Source organism: Contarinia nasturtii, unplaced genomic scaffold, assembly GCF_009176525.2.
Source record: "Contarinia nasturtii isolate CC-2019 unplaced genomic scaffold, AAFC_CNas_1.1 Cnas_scaffold_1182, whole genome shotgun sequence".
Taxonomy (NCBI): domain Eukaryota; kingdom Metazoa; phylum Arthropoda; class Insecta; order Diptera; family Cecidomyiidae; genus Contarinia; species Contarinia nasturtii.
The window spans coordinates 1,397,109-1,412,470 of NW_022198526.1; the positions used below are offsets into that span (position 1 = coordinate 1,397,109).

At 34.6% G+C, this 15,362-nt stretch overlaps 2 protein-coding genes across 4 annotated transcripts in view; both read right to left on the bottom strand.

Annotated features, from left to right (window-relative positions):
- The window catches only part of LOC116344854 (diuretic hormone class 2), a 30,794-nt gene extending 21,288 nt beyond the window's left edge, over positions 1-9,506 (bottom strand). For both annotated transcript variants that reach the window (XR_004201462.1, XM_031773663.1), the window contains exon 1: positions 9,217-9,506. The gene's annotated coding sequence lies outside the window, so the exon portion shown is untranslated. The remainder of the gene's footprint in view (positions 1-9,216) is intronic.
- A 1,168-nt stretch (positions 9,507-10,674) lies between these two features.
- LOC116344807 (myosin-VIIa) overlaps positions 10,675-15,362 on the bottom strand; it is a 37,768-nt gene continuing 33,080 nt past the window's right edge. The window contains exons 7-10 of one of the 2 annotated variants that reach the window (XM_031773573.1): positions 14,098-14,442; positions 12,086-14,012; positions 11,819-11,985; positions 10,675-11,755 (exon numbers count right to left, since the gene is read on the bottom strand). In XM_031773573.1, the coding sequence (XP_031629433.1) occupies positions 11,474-11,755; positions 11,819-11,985; positions 12,086-14,012; positions 14,098-14,442 (2,721 nt within the window). In that variant the 3' untranslated portion in view covers positions 10,675-11,473. The remainder of the gene's footprint in view (positions 11,756-11,818; positions 11,986-12,085; positions 14,013-14,097; positions 14,443-15,362) is intronic. The other variant, XM_031773574.1, reaches the window with a different exon arrangement.

Consider the following 15,362-nt stretch of genomic DNA (forward strand, 5'->3'; position numbering starts at 1 on the left):
CAATATACGTGTTTTATGCAAAAGTGTGAGAAGAGTGTGAGAAGGGAGTCGAATAAAACTATACGAAGAGTGTGAGAAGAGCGTGTACACTCTTCGAAAAGAGTATTATACTGACTTGGGTTAGCTGGAAAATTGAATTTGCATCGAAAGCAAGTAAAAAAAGAACACGAATCAAAGAACAAACGGACAAATTGCGAAAATCAAAAATCAAAATATTGCAAATATCGTCACTAAAGGATGTTTCATTTATATTTTGAATTTGTTTGGCAAAGAGAAAAAGTTGGTGACACACAAGTGCATTTGATGAATATTTTATACTCTTGAGAGGAAAACGTTTGCCTTTTATCAAGTGACAACACGATGAAAATGCTGCAGTTTATCGCGTGAAAATCACAAAGAATACACACAAACATACAAGGAATTCATTTTAGCACTGCACGGAGAGTTAAACTGGAGACTTACATTTCCCCAGTTTAATTTGGATAATTTCTTTCCAAGTATAGTTTAATTAAAATCTCAACCAAAATGTGTGCAATAACTTGAGTTTTAATGATTCGACTCTTCTGCCACATCGTCATAACAAAGCGTCCGAAGTGTATTTTCTCATTACATGTTTCTTCGTTCACAAATGACGTTGGAAAATGTCATCTAAGTGCCTATGAATGTTTAAATCTGTCATGTCTGCAATTCAATGCATCACTTGTCCAAACACTACAATCTCATGCACGCTCTTCGTTTTCTACTTTTAGCAACTGTTTGGAAAATATTCGTCATTTTATTGCAAGCCCTTTCTCTCTCTCTCTCTCTCTCTCTTCCTTCTCTGTTATACCTCTATTACAGCAAATGGTGTTTGAAGTTTATTCTGAGCTTAACCGCGCGTAGTTTGATGCAATAATAACATCATAAAGTCGTTGTGCTATTAAAATATTTTGATATAATATTTTTAATGGACTGTAATGGCACGTCGAAGAATTAAATGAAAGAAGAAAAAAATGCATATGTGCCGGAAAACATTGGAAGCCAAACAAACGATAAAAATAGTCACTGGAATCTATGTCAAACACGATAAAAGTATGGAGTACCCATTGAAAAATATTGTCCCGACAACAATTAATTTTGATGCATTAAAAGCCATTAAGAGTGGGAGTTTTTTCAGCCGAATAGTACAAATGCGAGACAAACTTTTCTTTCACATTATCAAAACCAATTTAATTACTATTTTTGAACGGCGAAGGATATGCTTTTGGTTAATTTTATTTGCAGACTAAACATCATTCTCAGCTCTCTTTTAAAATTTTCTCTATTTCTACCGTGCAAATTAATTCCCACGGTTTATTTCTCGCACGGAAGACTTTTCATGGCGATAAAATAGAAAAAAATCTCAGCTAGGACATTGCAGAAATGACGACTATTAAAACGAAAATAAATTCCGAGAATTTATTTGCAAAATAGCAGAAATTATGTGGCAAAGTTTGTTTTTATGTTGATTAGTTTGTTTTGTCGTTCATATGAATGAATGTTATTGCTTGCGCATTTTCAATTTAAGTCATTCGTTGCAATTACTCGGAATTTCAAACAAATAATCATTTGACATTGTGACATAATATCTAATTTACCGAAATACAATTTAAATACAAATAAAACAATAAATCTTTGAATATTTAATGCATTCTCACAAAAATTGTTACTTTTATAAAACTGTTATTTGAAGTGAATAAGCATTCTGTGCTAGAGAATAAGCTTTGATATTGCATCACTTAAATAACAACATAAATAAAACACGTTGCTCAATTACGACAGCAAAAATCAAACATATGTAATGGATCAATTAGCTCATGTCAATGACTGACGTACATAAAACATTGACATTTCAATCTGCTTGAATTAACTTGTGTAAATAAGTGCACATTTGTAACCACGCAATTCGTGTAAACCAACAGTATCAATCAAGATAAAATAAGTTACTGCTTATGATAACAAACGAAAAAAAAATCGATATACATAACCGCGATAAAGTAATAAAAGTCAACGACGATAACAACCAACCACGAAACAATTTTAACAGACATACCCGCGCGTGTGAATTGTTTTCTTTTTCTTTTCAAATTCGAAACAGTTGTTTGTTGAGTGATAAAGGAAATTTCAATTTGAGCATCTAATTGAAACAGCATGTCAGAACATCTTCAACTAATTAGAAACAATACCTTGGAAGTTCAGGTAAAGCTCGTTGTCTCGTTAGCGCACACCGTTTTGAATTCAGTTTCCGTTACGAGTAAAAATAGTGTTAATTTTCAAAAATAAGTCGTTCCCATGCACACGCGTTTCAATGTGATTTTTGAATGAATGTCCGTTGTTGGTACAGAGGTCAAGGGCTTTTCACAATACTTATGCTGTCTAACGTTGAGTTTTGTCATGCTTTGTTATTACTACCTCCCACAATTTTCCGGCTTCAATGACATAACATAACTGTGTAATCGGATACACAATCGTTGTTCGTAAAAAGATGGTAACGATTCCGAATGTTCCAGAGAAAGTTTAAGGAAATGTTTGCATGTATTCAATTCACTACATCGCGTCAGCATGGTTCACAATTTATGCACATAACAACCGTTCAGCGTAAAATTCACAATATCCAGTTTTATTTATGTTGGTAGGTTCAGTGTGTCGCAATGAATTAAACGGCTCCCGAGCCGATATATGCATTAAAAAATCCACATGAGTTAAGCCACCAGTTCCTCTATATCCACGTCGTTTTTCCTAACGACACTTGCCTCTATCACTTATTATATTCTCCAAACGTATATGATGTGAGCAGCACATTTTCCCTCCGTCATCTGAATCATTTCTGATCGTAACATGCTTAGTTATTCTCTTTGTGTGTTTTCGCCTCTTTTTTCTTCATTTTGGTGCGAAGCATTTCATCTACTCATATTCACAAAGCCAAAATACTTGAATGTGAAATATCTCCAGCTTGAGGAATGTACATCTACAAGAAGAGAAAAATTGTCTCAAATAGCAAAAAAACCATTTGCAATGTGAAACGCACGAAATAAAACAACACGAATGACACAAACATCTATCCGCCTTTTTATCATTGCTTCAGCGTTCTTTCTAAAGTAGAGTGTCTTACAATGCCAAATCCACCAGAAAAAGCACAAATGCCATCAAATGTACTAAACATTCGGGATTTAAGTCGACGAGATTCGGGATTTAAGTCGTAACGCGTCAACTACATAAATATTTTTTTGTCGTCTATGAATGGAACGAAAATGTCGGTTGTTATTACATCTGTTTTCTTTTTAGCTTCATATTTTGATGTCAGGCTAAAGTATCAGTAAATATACTGAATTGCACATGTGGAAATGAAAACATACACGACATCCCATCGCTGGTCTCAGAGAAACAATTACGTTGTTTCAAGATGTCAAGATGAAAACTAGCATGAAATATATAAACATATTATCTAATGAGCTTCCCTTTCCACAGTGTACCTAGATACTATGAAGTGAGAACTAGGCCTCTGTTCAAAAAATTACTCAAGTGCAAAAGTGCTTTTACAGACTCATAGTTTGAAATGGAAATTTGCTTCTTTGATTTGGCTCATGAATGTTTTATTCGACGGAGTTATTTGGCGCTGTTAAATCATGAATGACTCATATGAGTCAAAAAGTATTTATTGAACGCATACGCTTAAGCACGTTTTTAATTAAATACTTCATCACCTTTGAGGAATAATAATAATTTTGTTTCGCTTGGTTTCGGCAATTGCTGTTATCAAGTATTTTGCTTCATTATTTCCGCAATTGATTTTCTTTTGAAGAAAATCATTCAAGATTTAAGCGTGCGATTTGAATTAATCCAATTAATCGTCGAATGGCTTTCATTCATATCAAAGATTTTTGCCTTAATTTTCCTTTTCATTTTTGAACATCCCCAACAGTTTGACAAGCGAGCACAATTGAGTGGAAAATTTGTTTTTACTTGCTGGAAAAGTGGCCTCATCGATCTGTTTAATCAAATTAATTATGAATGAAATTCCCAGAAAACGCACAGTGAAGAAGACATTCTATGGGAAAGATACAAAATTTTAGCAGCATACGTTTTATGATGTTATTCGGTGTATCAATATTTCTGGTTAAATCAAAAATATTTAGATAAACAATCGATGTATTTTTAGCTGTTCGCAGAACGATAACAGTTACGTTGGCGCGTTTATGCAAAGACAAAACAAATTCAGTCTTACATTGAGAAAGAAAGAAAAACACAGAGAGAAAGAGCGTGAATTTGAGCTATTGACAGCAAATTTACATCTGAGATCCGTTCGTTGATAAAAAATGAAGTGAATATATGAAACCAACTTTGTTAAGATTGAATTAATTATCACGTTTACTTTTATTGGGTCGATTATTTTATAATTGATGTAATAATTTATCAGAAATTCTATCACTTGCAAAATTTCTATGAAAGTAATTTTCATTCAATAAAAGTTATTTCAAACTAGTGATTTCAAAGTTTATTCTGAGAAGGCTGTGTCAACGACTAAGATGAGCATTCGATTTCAACTTTAGTTTTGCGAACAGAATTGATTTGTTTACTTGTATCTGTTGACTTTTGTGGAATATGAGCCCAACGTTGAATGAACGAATTCAGCCTATTTTCTTTTGTTCAATTGATTATATTTGATGGAATTTTTTTTCCGTTGAATCCAGAACGAATCGACATTATTTTGACTTCCTTGAAAATAAACTTATCCGTCAAAGTTGAACAGAAGAGATTGACGTTTGCAAAAATTCGCCAAAATCTGGCGCCGAGTTTTCTACGTGAAAATACGCTCAATTACATACGCTTTGTATCGTTGAATCATGTTGATTTGAATTCAATGTTTCAACGATGTGTTGTTTTCATCACGTGGATCATTTGCAGATTTGCTTCAACTGACAAGTGCATGTGGTCTCCGTCAATCGAAGTGGCTGTCAGTCAACATATTCCATAGGTTGGAGCTTTTTATTGCTGCAAAAATTAGGGCCACGTGCATTATTACAACATATGATGTATGATGAATTCAGCTCATTTTCACAGCATCTTTTGAACAACCTAATCGGCAAACAAACAGGGCAAATACAATCAATCGTGATACAATTTTCATGTTACCCCCTCGTTGAGTCAACCCAGACGGCTTCTATTCAATAATAATAACAATAATAACTTGCGTAGGACAAGTCGTTTTATTTTTATAAAACGTAATCTGACAAAAAAATCTATAAGAAAGGAACGTAAAAATAGTTTTATGCTATATTTCAAAATGCTTACAACATCTTTATTTGCACAAGCGAAGATAAATACGAAAAAAATGTCGCTCGAAGCATTTTAAGCTGAATCACTTCAAAATCGACATTATCTTCTACAGACCAATCCATTTGTTTTCCTTATAATGATTAAATAAACAAGAGTCCCTTAAAAAATAGCATCGTCGCAGACACGACGCATAATCCACTTGAATCATTTTTTATAAATAAATAGAAGTGAAAAGAAAATAATCGAAATCGTGTTTGAGGGTCGATTACAATTCCCATAAGACATGAAATACTGACTACAGTCACAGGTGACAACATTTTTGGCATTCTTGTGGTTATGATGATAAGCTTCACTTCTTTCAGATTATTTAATCCGAATTAATCTATACCGCCTGACCGTATATGTAAGTACCAGCAAAATTCTTTCCAACACTCACGAATAAGATTTCTTTCTCTAAAGAGTTATTCAACTCTTACTGAGCTGTAATGATTGCATCCATGTCAACACATTGAAAAAGGATTACAACAACTTGTTTGTACAAATCATAGTGATCCAAAGTGTTTTGACTACTAGGAAGTACAATATGGTTATTGGACTGAATCATGATGGTAATAGTTTGAATCATTATTGAAAATTGATTCGTTGACATTATTTTGCAGGGCAAGGTTACAACAATGCAGTTTTGTAGTTCGATATAATTAACGCTTTGAAATTTTTTCACTTCACTTTTTTGTAACGAAACATGCGAGACTGAAATATAATCAGCATGAATGCTGCCAGTATCCTTATTACAAGTATACCGTTAATTGAATCGAGTAATGTTGATAAAAGAATTCATAAGGTTTGATAAATCATATTTATATCTTTGATAAAAAAAACAAAACAAAATTAATTAAGATTGTACAAAGTAAAAACAAAACGTTTATATGATATTGAATATCTCATTTAATTATTGCCGTGAATATTGAATATTTATAGAGCTATATAGTAGATTGGAATAGCACACATACCTTAATTAAAACTATATGCGAGCTCTAATTGCAAAAATTCATTCTTAACTCTATTTATACTGCATTGCAGAAAAAAATGCAAAAATCGATATAATTTGAAATTTTTAATGATTATTTTTTTATTTTACTAGAAAACTATTCCGGAACTTTCGTGTAAAAATAAAAAAATTGATTTGGAAATATAGCAATACAACAGGTGTTTAATTTTTGAAAGAATATTTTTGAAAAATGTCTTTCCATATCGAATCGACACGATTTTTCAATGAATCTTGCGTTTTTGTCGGACGAAAAAAATCTTCGACGTCGCTTTTCGTCAAACTTCACCAAATTTTTTGTGTAAAACAAATTCTTTGAAAAGTTAGACGCCTTAAGTTTCAATCCAATTTGATATTTGAATATCTTTCCATTCTTCTGGAACTTCTTGCTTTTGTAATAACATACAATGACTTCCGTGCTTACCATAGTTAATTACGGATTTGTGTTTCACCGTATACAAGCCAAACCAAAGCAACCGGAAAATAATTACGAGATAATTTGCATATTAAGTGTGGTTTTTCACGAAGGATATTATAATTGGTAATAACCAACTGAATGAATTTATAATTAATGAATTCACATAATAATTAAGCACATTCATTTAAGATGTTTACCAATGCAATGCAAAGTTTTGAAATCACTTTATGCAATGCAACAAGTTCTAATGTGTTTGTGGCGAACATTTTTTCTCCTTCAAAAACCATATGAAATTGGTTGAAAATTAAAGTGTAAACCATTTCGAAACGTTTGCACTGGCATCTTTGTGATATTGAAAGGTATTGAATGCGAGTTAATAACCAATATGTTGAAACTGGTGGACTTTTTATTGGTTTTAAGATATCATCACATAAAATGTGCTGACGTAATTTGTTTTTGCAAAGTAATGCCATAATCCTTTTTCCGGCTTATGAAAGAAGAGCCTTTAATGGAAAATTGATTAAGTCCAGCTTCGCCACCGGAAATATCTTTCGTCCATTCTTATGTTTCGATCCATTTGGGATGAGTAAAATCTGTTTGCACCGTCTGGTAGACACTGAAAATTGTGTGTGTGTTCTCTTTTATCATCAAAATGAAATTTACGTTACGTCAACATCTCATTCATTATGGAAATTATTTATTAAGTGAGATCGAATGCTGAATGGTGATATGCAATTGTGATTGAACTCAAATAAAACCAACTCACGTTCACATCAAAGTCGAACTGGAGACGAATGTCCGGTGCAAAATAAATTCCTCTGAAACACGAACATTCATTGAACATGATTGTTGAAAAAGTTTTAAACCTCAAGAAAACAAAATGGCATGTTGTCGAAGTGCCCAAGAATTTTGAGTGATATTAAATTATAAATAAGCTTTCAGCAGGTGACAAACATGAAAAGGCTGACCGCATTTTTTTCGTTTTCTGTTTTCGAAACGGAATTCTTTGTATTTTCTTTAGTTTTTCCTTAAGTTAAGTGTGGTTTTGTCAGTTTACAAATTTCTTTGGATACAGTTCGTCGTACGGTGAATTTTTATTTGTTAAACATGACCTTTCGAATGAGTGGAAACCCAGTGTGCTATCCCAAATTAAATTCCCATTATGGATGAATTGTTTAACACGAACAACTAATAGTGTCTAGCGTCTGGTATTGATGGTTTTAAAATTAATTTTGGCATTAATCATGGATTCAATATGAAGCCATCGACGAATTGGCTTTTTGATTTTGCCATTATATTCGCAATACTTGCTGTGATTATATTAATGAGAGCGATTAAAGTGACATACATACTAATAAATAGAAATGGAACTCATTCGAACTCGAAATTGTTTTTTTTTTACACATCTCCCGCCAACTCATTCGGTTCAGTCAATCAGACGCAATACAAAATGTGCCATTGTATTCGATTTTATTGGAAAATTGCTTGCCGCAGATATAGAAATGCGTTGCCATTTTATTCGATATCTTACAGTGTGTGGTTTTTATGGATTTCAAAGGAAATAAAATAATCGTAGAAATTGTGATTCCACATAAGTGAGCATGGTTCTTAACCGATAGGTGGTCAAAATTAAATTGTCTCATTTTATTAATACTCTGTATCTCCGAGCTGGATCAAATCTCTCTACCCACACGCATTAGGAGCAACTAAATCGCATAATACCGAGATTTTTCGAAAACAAATAGCATAATCGTATTCACTTGGGTGAAAAATCCAAAATTGTTGAACAAGAGAGAAGGAAATGGTGCCAATTCAGGATTTCAAATTAAGTTGTACAATGAACCAAACGAAAGGAGATTTATGTTGGTCGCCAAATGGTTATTATTTTCATTTTGTATGCAAAACTGCATTGTTGCGTACTCGAGGCATCTCTTCGGGTTTCAACTGCAATGCACGAACCGAACAATATATATGGTGATTATAATATGCGTGCATTTCTTTGCTGCTGTTGTGTGCAAAGCTGATTTGCAATGAGTGACTCAACACTTATTAAATTATATGCCATTTATTTTGCTCCAGTGAAATTAATCGAGGTTATCGTCTGTTGGTATTCTTGCTAATGGCTGAGAATGTGTAGTCAATGTTCTCGATAAAAGGATGTGATTACAAATATTATACTCTAGTCGGTCAATCGATTGTACAACGCTCCGTCTCATTGTGCAAAAAAAAACTTCTCACTGCAAAAAAATATATACATCGAACGCAATATTGAAAAACTTTAGCCTTTGATCGAAAACTGTTGACTTCACTTTTTACACGCACATAAAAGAAAGAACAGTTTTGCTGCACAAAAGGACAACATATTGAGAATAAAAGAGGACGCGTTTAAATTGTTTATAAAATTCTCGCGGAAAATACAATGAGAAAAAAGTAGAAGCAAAAAAAGGATATTACTTACCCGAAAGGTTGAGATATTTCTCTTTTTATTTGTATTTGTGAAAGTGAAAAATGTCAAAATATTGACCGTTTGCAATACAGTTAAGTCGTTGAAAATCCCTGTGAGCTTCACTAAATGCACGAAAACCTTTTTTGCGAAGTAAAATTTTGTCGAATGAAAAATCAGTCAAAATGCACAACTTGTTAAAGATATGACTTCTGTTTCACTACAGCTACGAGCTTTGTCAGTGGATGCTGAATTTTCACAAAAATTAAATTGTTTCAGTGCTGCCAGCGCACGTGATAGACGTTTCAAACAACAATGAGCCGAAAACTCAAAGTGCCACCGAATTTATACGCGCTCAGTTGATGCGATTGAGACGGTCTATGCTCTCCACTTTTTTCTATTCCTGCACTTTCAATTCAAACCGATAACGAATTTTCCATCAACAAGCGCACGCGAATAAGCTGGGGAAATGGCAACAAGTTAATGTTGTTGCTGCAAAATGGGTGGAGCAACATGGTATTTTTCTCTCACTGCAATTTCCACTCTCTTGGTGTCGAAGCGGTTTCAATGTAAAAACAAGCTGGTTTCGCGCGAAAAATCCCATTTCCCATAAAAACCAATTGTTGATTTCACATTGCAATATCGTGTTCCACTTGACTGATAATACTAAATAACGTCATCACTCGCTCTCTTCTTTTCCTCTTTTTTTTTCGGATTCGATCCGCTTTTGTTGAAATACCCGATGACCATTGTACACAATAAATGCTGATAACAATGCTTTTGAATGGGCAAAAAAAAAAATGCTATTTCAGTCTTATTTACACACATTTCACGTTCAACAGATTTTCCTGATGATTGCCTTGCTATTGAATCACCCACCACCAATCAGGTTGTTTCAATTCATGACATCAAAAAAAAGCGTAGGTGACTATGCTTATGTAAATGGTCGACGTTCAGTCGAAAAACCAGTAAATTTTCTGGCCACGGGCCAGTTTTTTCCATAGAATGATCGATTTTGTTGAGTTAGATACCAATTTATTTATGTTTACCGTGTGATTTCTTTGCAATTTGTTTATTTTGTCAAGAACATCTGCGAACTAATTCCGAAATAAACCAAAATGTATGGTAATTAATTGTTTTAGATAATCTCCAACAGAAATTAAACTAATTGGATGATTTGCAGTTAATAAATTGCGCAATGCGATAATACGATAGACATCAACAATTTTATATCAACGGAATCATTAGATGATTAACAATAGCTTTATTTAGACCCGAGCTTATACCTTATTAGATACAAACATGCACATTTTTTGGAATTTTCAATTGAAAATCGAGGACGAAAGCCCACGTCACCTTTTAAGCTCGCTTAACACACGGAGTCAAGTTACAAATTTTCTTTCTCCGCTGAAAATGATAAGATTGAAGCCAAATGAAACACTTTAAACAGTTTTTGAATTATTACAATTGCATTTATTTGTGTTTTACAAATAAAATATGAAGCATAAATGCGATAGCGAAATGAGAAGGAAGAAATGCGAACTTAAAGTCTATCTGGGGCGAAAGGGCAATTGGAATGCATTCGATTGTTGTAAAGTGGATTGCTCTCGTAAATACGCGAATTCTTACTATAAATTGCAATGACGAAAAAAACCAGCTATAAAGAAGCTGCTTATCGTAAAAAATCATAGTTCTATTTACATAAAAACTTATCGCTTGGCACTTATTTGTCTGACGATTACGTAGAAAATAATACGAACAAAAGTTTGCATATCGTTTTTTCCATTTATTATAATCTCAGAATATATTTGTCTTGTATATATTGGCAAATTATCGCGTATTCTTCTTGAATGTGGCGCGATTCGATAAAAAAAAAAATACTATTCAAGTCATTATAATATGATTGTGTGTATAACTCTAACGTCATTAAATATATCAATTTTAAATGTGGAGTTACGAGGGGTTACGCACTTGTTGCATCAAATGCATCATTGCAAATGGCCAATTTAAAACATTATTTTTACTCTTTTTTTATCTTCAAATCAAGTTTTGTTCTTAATTTCTTTAAGATTATGTCTGATTTAATTTGTAAAAACTTATGCTTGTTAGTGTAAAATAGATAATTTCTGTTTTTATTTGCGATGTGGACTGAAATGAACTAAATTTATACATTCATATAGAGACGGCTTGCGATTTTATTCAAATAATAATTATTATCGGGCTATTTTATGTACAGTCTTTTTTTTTGCTTAAAATAAATGTGCTAATCGATTTAGATATTAACTGGTCCAGCTGATGCGACAGATTTTACAAGTTCCATGTACTGAAATGGGACATTAAACGTTACACCTTTGTGTTGTACAACCAATTGTCCTCGTCGATGTGATGCACCAACAACAGTGACTTGTTCGCCCTTACGTAGCTGCTTTGTTGGCGGATTTAGAGCTGAAAATTCGGGGAAATTCATCTTCATGATGCGCGTTTGTGGATAACCCAATTTTGAGTTTCCAGTTACAGTATACGATCTCGATGGTGGAACAGGTGGCGGACGTTCCTGAACAAAAAGAAATTCAGTAAGAATAAGCGTAAATGTGAAAAATGTACAGACAATACATACCAAGTCAAGACCAAATAGATTGCAAGTTTGTTGAATAATATTTGCGTCGCACTTTTCATTTGGATCGGGCACACCAATTTTGAGTTCAGGCGGTGGTGTTCCAGCAATCGGTTGTGGTCGCGGTCGAATTACTCGTGTTGCTGCGGTTTGTGCTGTCAGTCGGTTTGCTGTTCGTAAAGTACAACGGTATTAATTTTTAGAATGAAAAGTACTATATACTCAATGTGAATGAATTTAAACTAAGCGATTGAAACCATAAAAAATTACCTGAATTATTTGCATTATTGGAATGAATGTGATTTGAAAGCGTATTTCTGGTGGTGCGTTTAACTGAACCAATACGTCTTCTGAGTGCATAACCGCGCCACATCGATTGAATAATGGTGGCACTTCTCATGCGAATGTCGGTTCGTAATTTCTCCAAATGTTGACGAATACCTTCGCTGAGAAAAACATGGCGTTTACCAGGTGCCCATGACAATGTTACAGTTCCTTGAATGTCTGGCGGTGTGTCCATTGCAATTTGTAAAATCAATTTGCAATCATCAAGAGCTTTATCATCGTTTCGACGAAGCATGCGGAATGGTGCAAGCATTCGATATCGTCCTGTAAAATGTTTGAATCGCATACGATGTGGAAAGCCGCTTGCCATCAAATTAACCGTTTCTAAAACTTGGAGTGAACGAATCTGTTTAACAATTGTCTGTCGTTCAAATGTGCCGGGCGCTTCGAAACCATTACTTCGAATACAGCGAACAAAATGTGGTCGAGCGTGCACAAGTGTTCGCAACAAATTATCCAAACGTGTATGAAAATCTTGTGTAAGTGTTGACACCGGTTCATCGCCATTTAGTAAATCGGTATGTGAAGTTGGTGCAATTCGAAAGCTTAAACCGCGCGGTACATTTTCAACTGCATACAATGCTTTCAATTCGGAGCCAAATAAATGCGTTGCAAATCCAAAATTACACGTATGCTTATAAAACACGGACACCAAATCATCGGAGACAACGTCACGATTTGTGTCAAGAAAATCGGTTGTATCGTATTCAACGCGACCGGCAAAATGGCGTATGGCGAATGTACGGGGATCTTGTAATTCCGTTTGTTTATTTTCCAAACGTGTTGAATTTCGATGTTGTACTTTAATTTTAGCGACATAACTTTCAGCCGTGCCTCGTACAGCACATTCAGCATCAAGCATACTTAGCAATCCCGTTCGTAATGATGAAATCAAATCAATGCATGGCACATTATCGACATAATCGACATCGGTATCAACCATAATCCCTTCGTCACGGCACGATTCAACTGAACTCTTGAAAATGTGCGTATTGTAAAAATGTTGCATCGTTTCGGCGCACAAATTAATGCACAAGTGTTCAAGCTGTGCCGGTTTTGGTTCTTCAAATCCAAACATATCTAAAATTCCGATAAATCCATCGGTGGCATGTCTTACGGCATTATTCAAAGCAGCCATCGATTTTGAGCCGGAATTACCGCCGATTGTTGAGGCGTGTTGACTCGCAATATCGCCTTGATTATGCACCGATTCATTTGAATCGGAGCTTAATGTACCAAGCGTTGATCCAAGCCGTTTTAGACTATTTGCACGACGAACGATTGTTGCAACGGTGCGACAATACAGTGCCTTTGCCAATGAGTCTCGTGTCATATTCGACATGTTCGCATCGCAAACGGATTTGATTATTTGGTTACGAGCGTTGTGTGTACGGGTTGTTAAACCACGAAATAAAGCGGCGGCAGGAACTCCCAACAGGCAACTGATTGAATTTAATTCAGCCTCACCTTTAATATCGACTTCCAAACCTTGACCATCGACAAATTGAACGTTGCCCAATAGTAAGACGGCGGCCAGCACACGAACCACATCTAAAAATGGAATGCCCAAAATGCCTAAACACGTTTTCCACGCTTGAAAACGAGCCGCATCCTCTTTTTCATCTTGTCGAATGTCGCCGCCTTGCAAATACCGTAAATTGGCCGGTGAATATCCTTCGAGATTCAATTTGATGCGTTCTTCACGACTCAAGCCGGCCAACATTTGATAGAAAATGTGATAGTTCTTTTCATTCGGCAACGGACGAATGACACGCGTCTGATCCAAGAAATAACAATGAATTTTCGTTCGATATAAAGCACCATCTGTTACTTGAACTTCAATGAATTGACCCTACATTTGCGAAAGGAAAAGAAATTAACAAATGTTATCCAAATGGTGTTATTCAAAGGTGAGAAGTGGTAATTAATTGACTTACAATTCGACTGGATTCGGAATTGGTCGATGTTTTTGCTGATCCAAGTGATCGAAGTACGGTGAATGCAGCGGCTAAATGTTTGAATGCATCTGTTTCTGGTCCACCACCCGCCACTGCAAATAATTGACGCAACAACAGCATCGAGCAATGCGTTTTACCAGCTCCGCTTGTACCTGACAGAATAATCGCTTGCGGATAACCAGTTTCAGCCTGTTGACGAACCGCTTCGAGAACGATTTTTCGCAATTGAGCCGCCAATTCTAATGTTCGTGTTGATGACAATGTCAATGGATTTCCAACATCAATATACGGGTTGATCGATAGCAAAATTGGTCCAACATTTGTCTACAATTTAAATAAAGTAAAGAAATAACAAATAAGAATAAGAAGAAGAAACACAACAACGCAACGCACACGAAGAGAAAATCAATAAACAAATGATCAATTAAATATTATTTTTCATGCAAACGGAATGCAAAATGGTATTTTACAGTTGCCACACTCAATGAATAGGTATATCATCTTATTATTAGTAATTTTGCTTGCGGCCATTTTATAAGTGCTATGCGTGCATTTGTGCTGTCGTCGTTTTTATTGAACAGTCAAAGAGAATTATGCATTAAAATAATATCATTGAATTAAACAAATTTACTTGTTATCAGATAACAGCATTACGATGAGAACGTTTGAGTGCAGACATTGCACGAAAAAAAACACGATATAATTTAAAAGGAACGGCCGCAACCATAGAAAATTTATCGAAAACACACACAGGGTGTATCGAAAGGTTTTTTTTCGCCCATCGATTCTGTATATTTTCTAAGAAAATCTCGTACGATTCAAAGTATGCATATTTAAGGAATGGGTGTCGGAAGGTGTCTGTTTGTCGATGTTTTGTGCTTGAAATAGTCTCGGTCGTTGTCTTGGTGTTTTTCCTTTAGATTCGATGCATTTCTCGGAATTTTGCACATTTCTATTAATTCTAGTAATTTTATGTGACTCACGCGATTGAATGTCGATCCAGTTCTCATTTTGTTTGCTGCTCAAATGAATGGCAAAAAAAGGAATAAATTATAGAAATGTAAATGTAAATTATCGGTCTGATGGAATTGAATCTCCGGTATATTGGAATCATTTAGAGTGCAATTTGGTTGAAAATTGACCTTAGATTGTTTGTAGTGCTAAGCTCACTCGTATGAATAAAATTGAAAATGAGGTGATGCAGAATGGAACGAAAGAGTAAAAAAGGCGCATTTCGGTTGAAG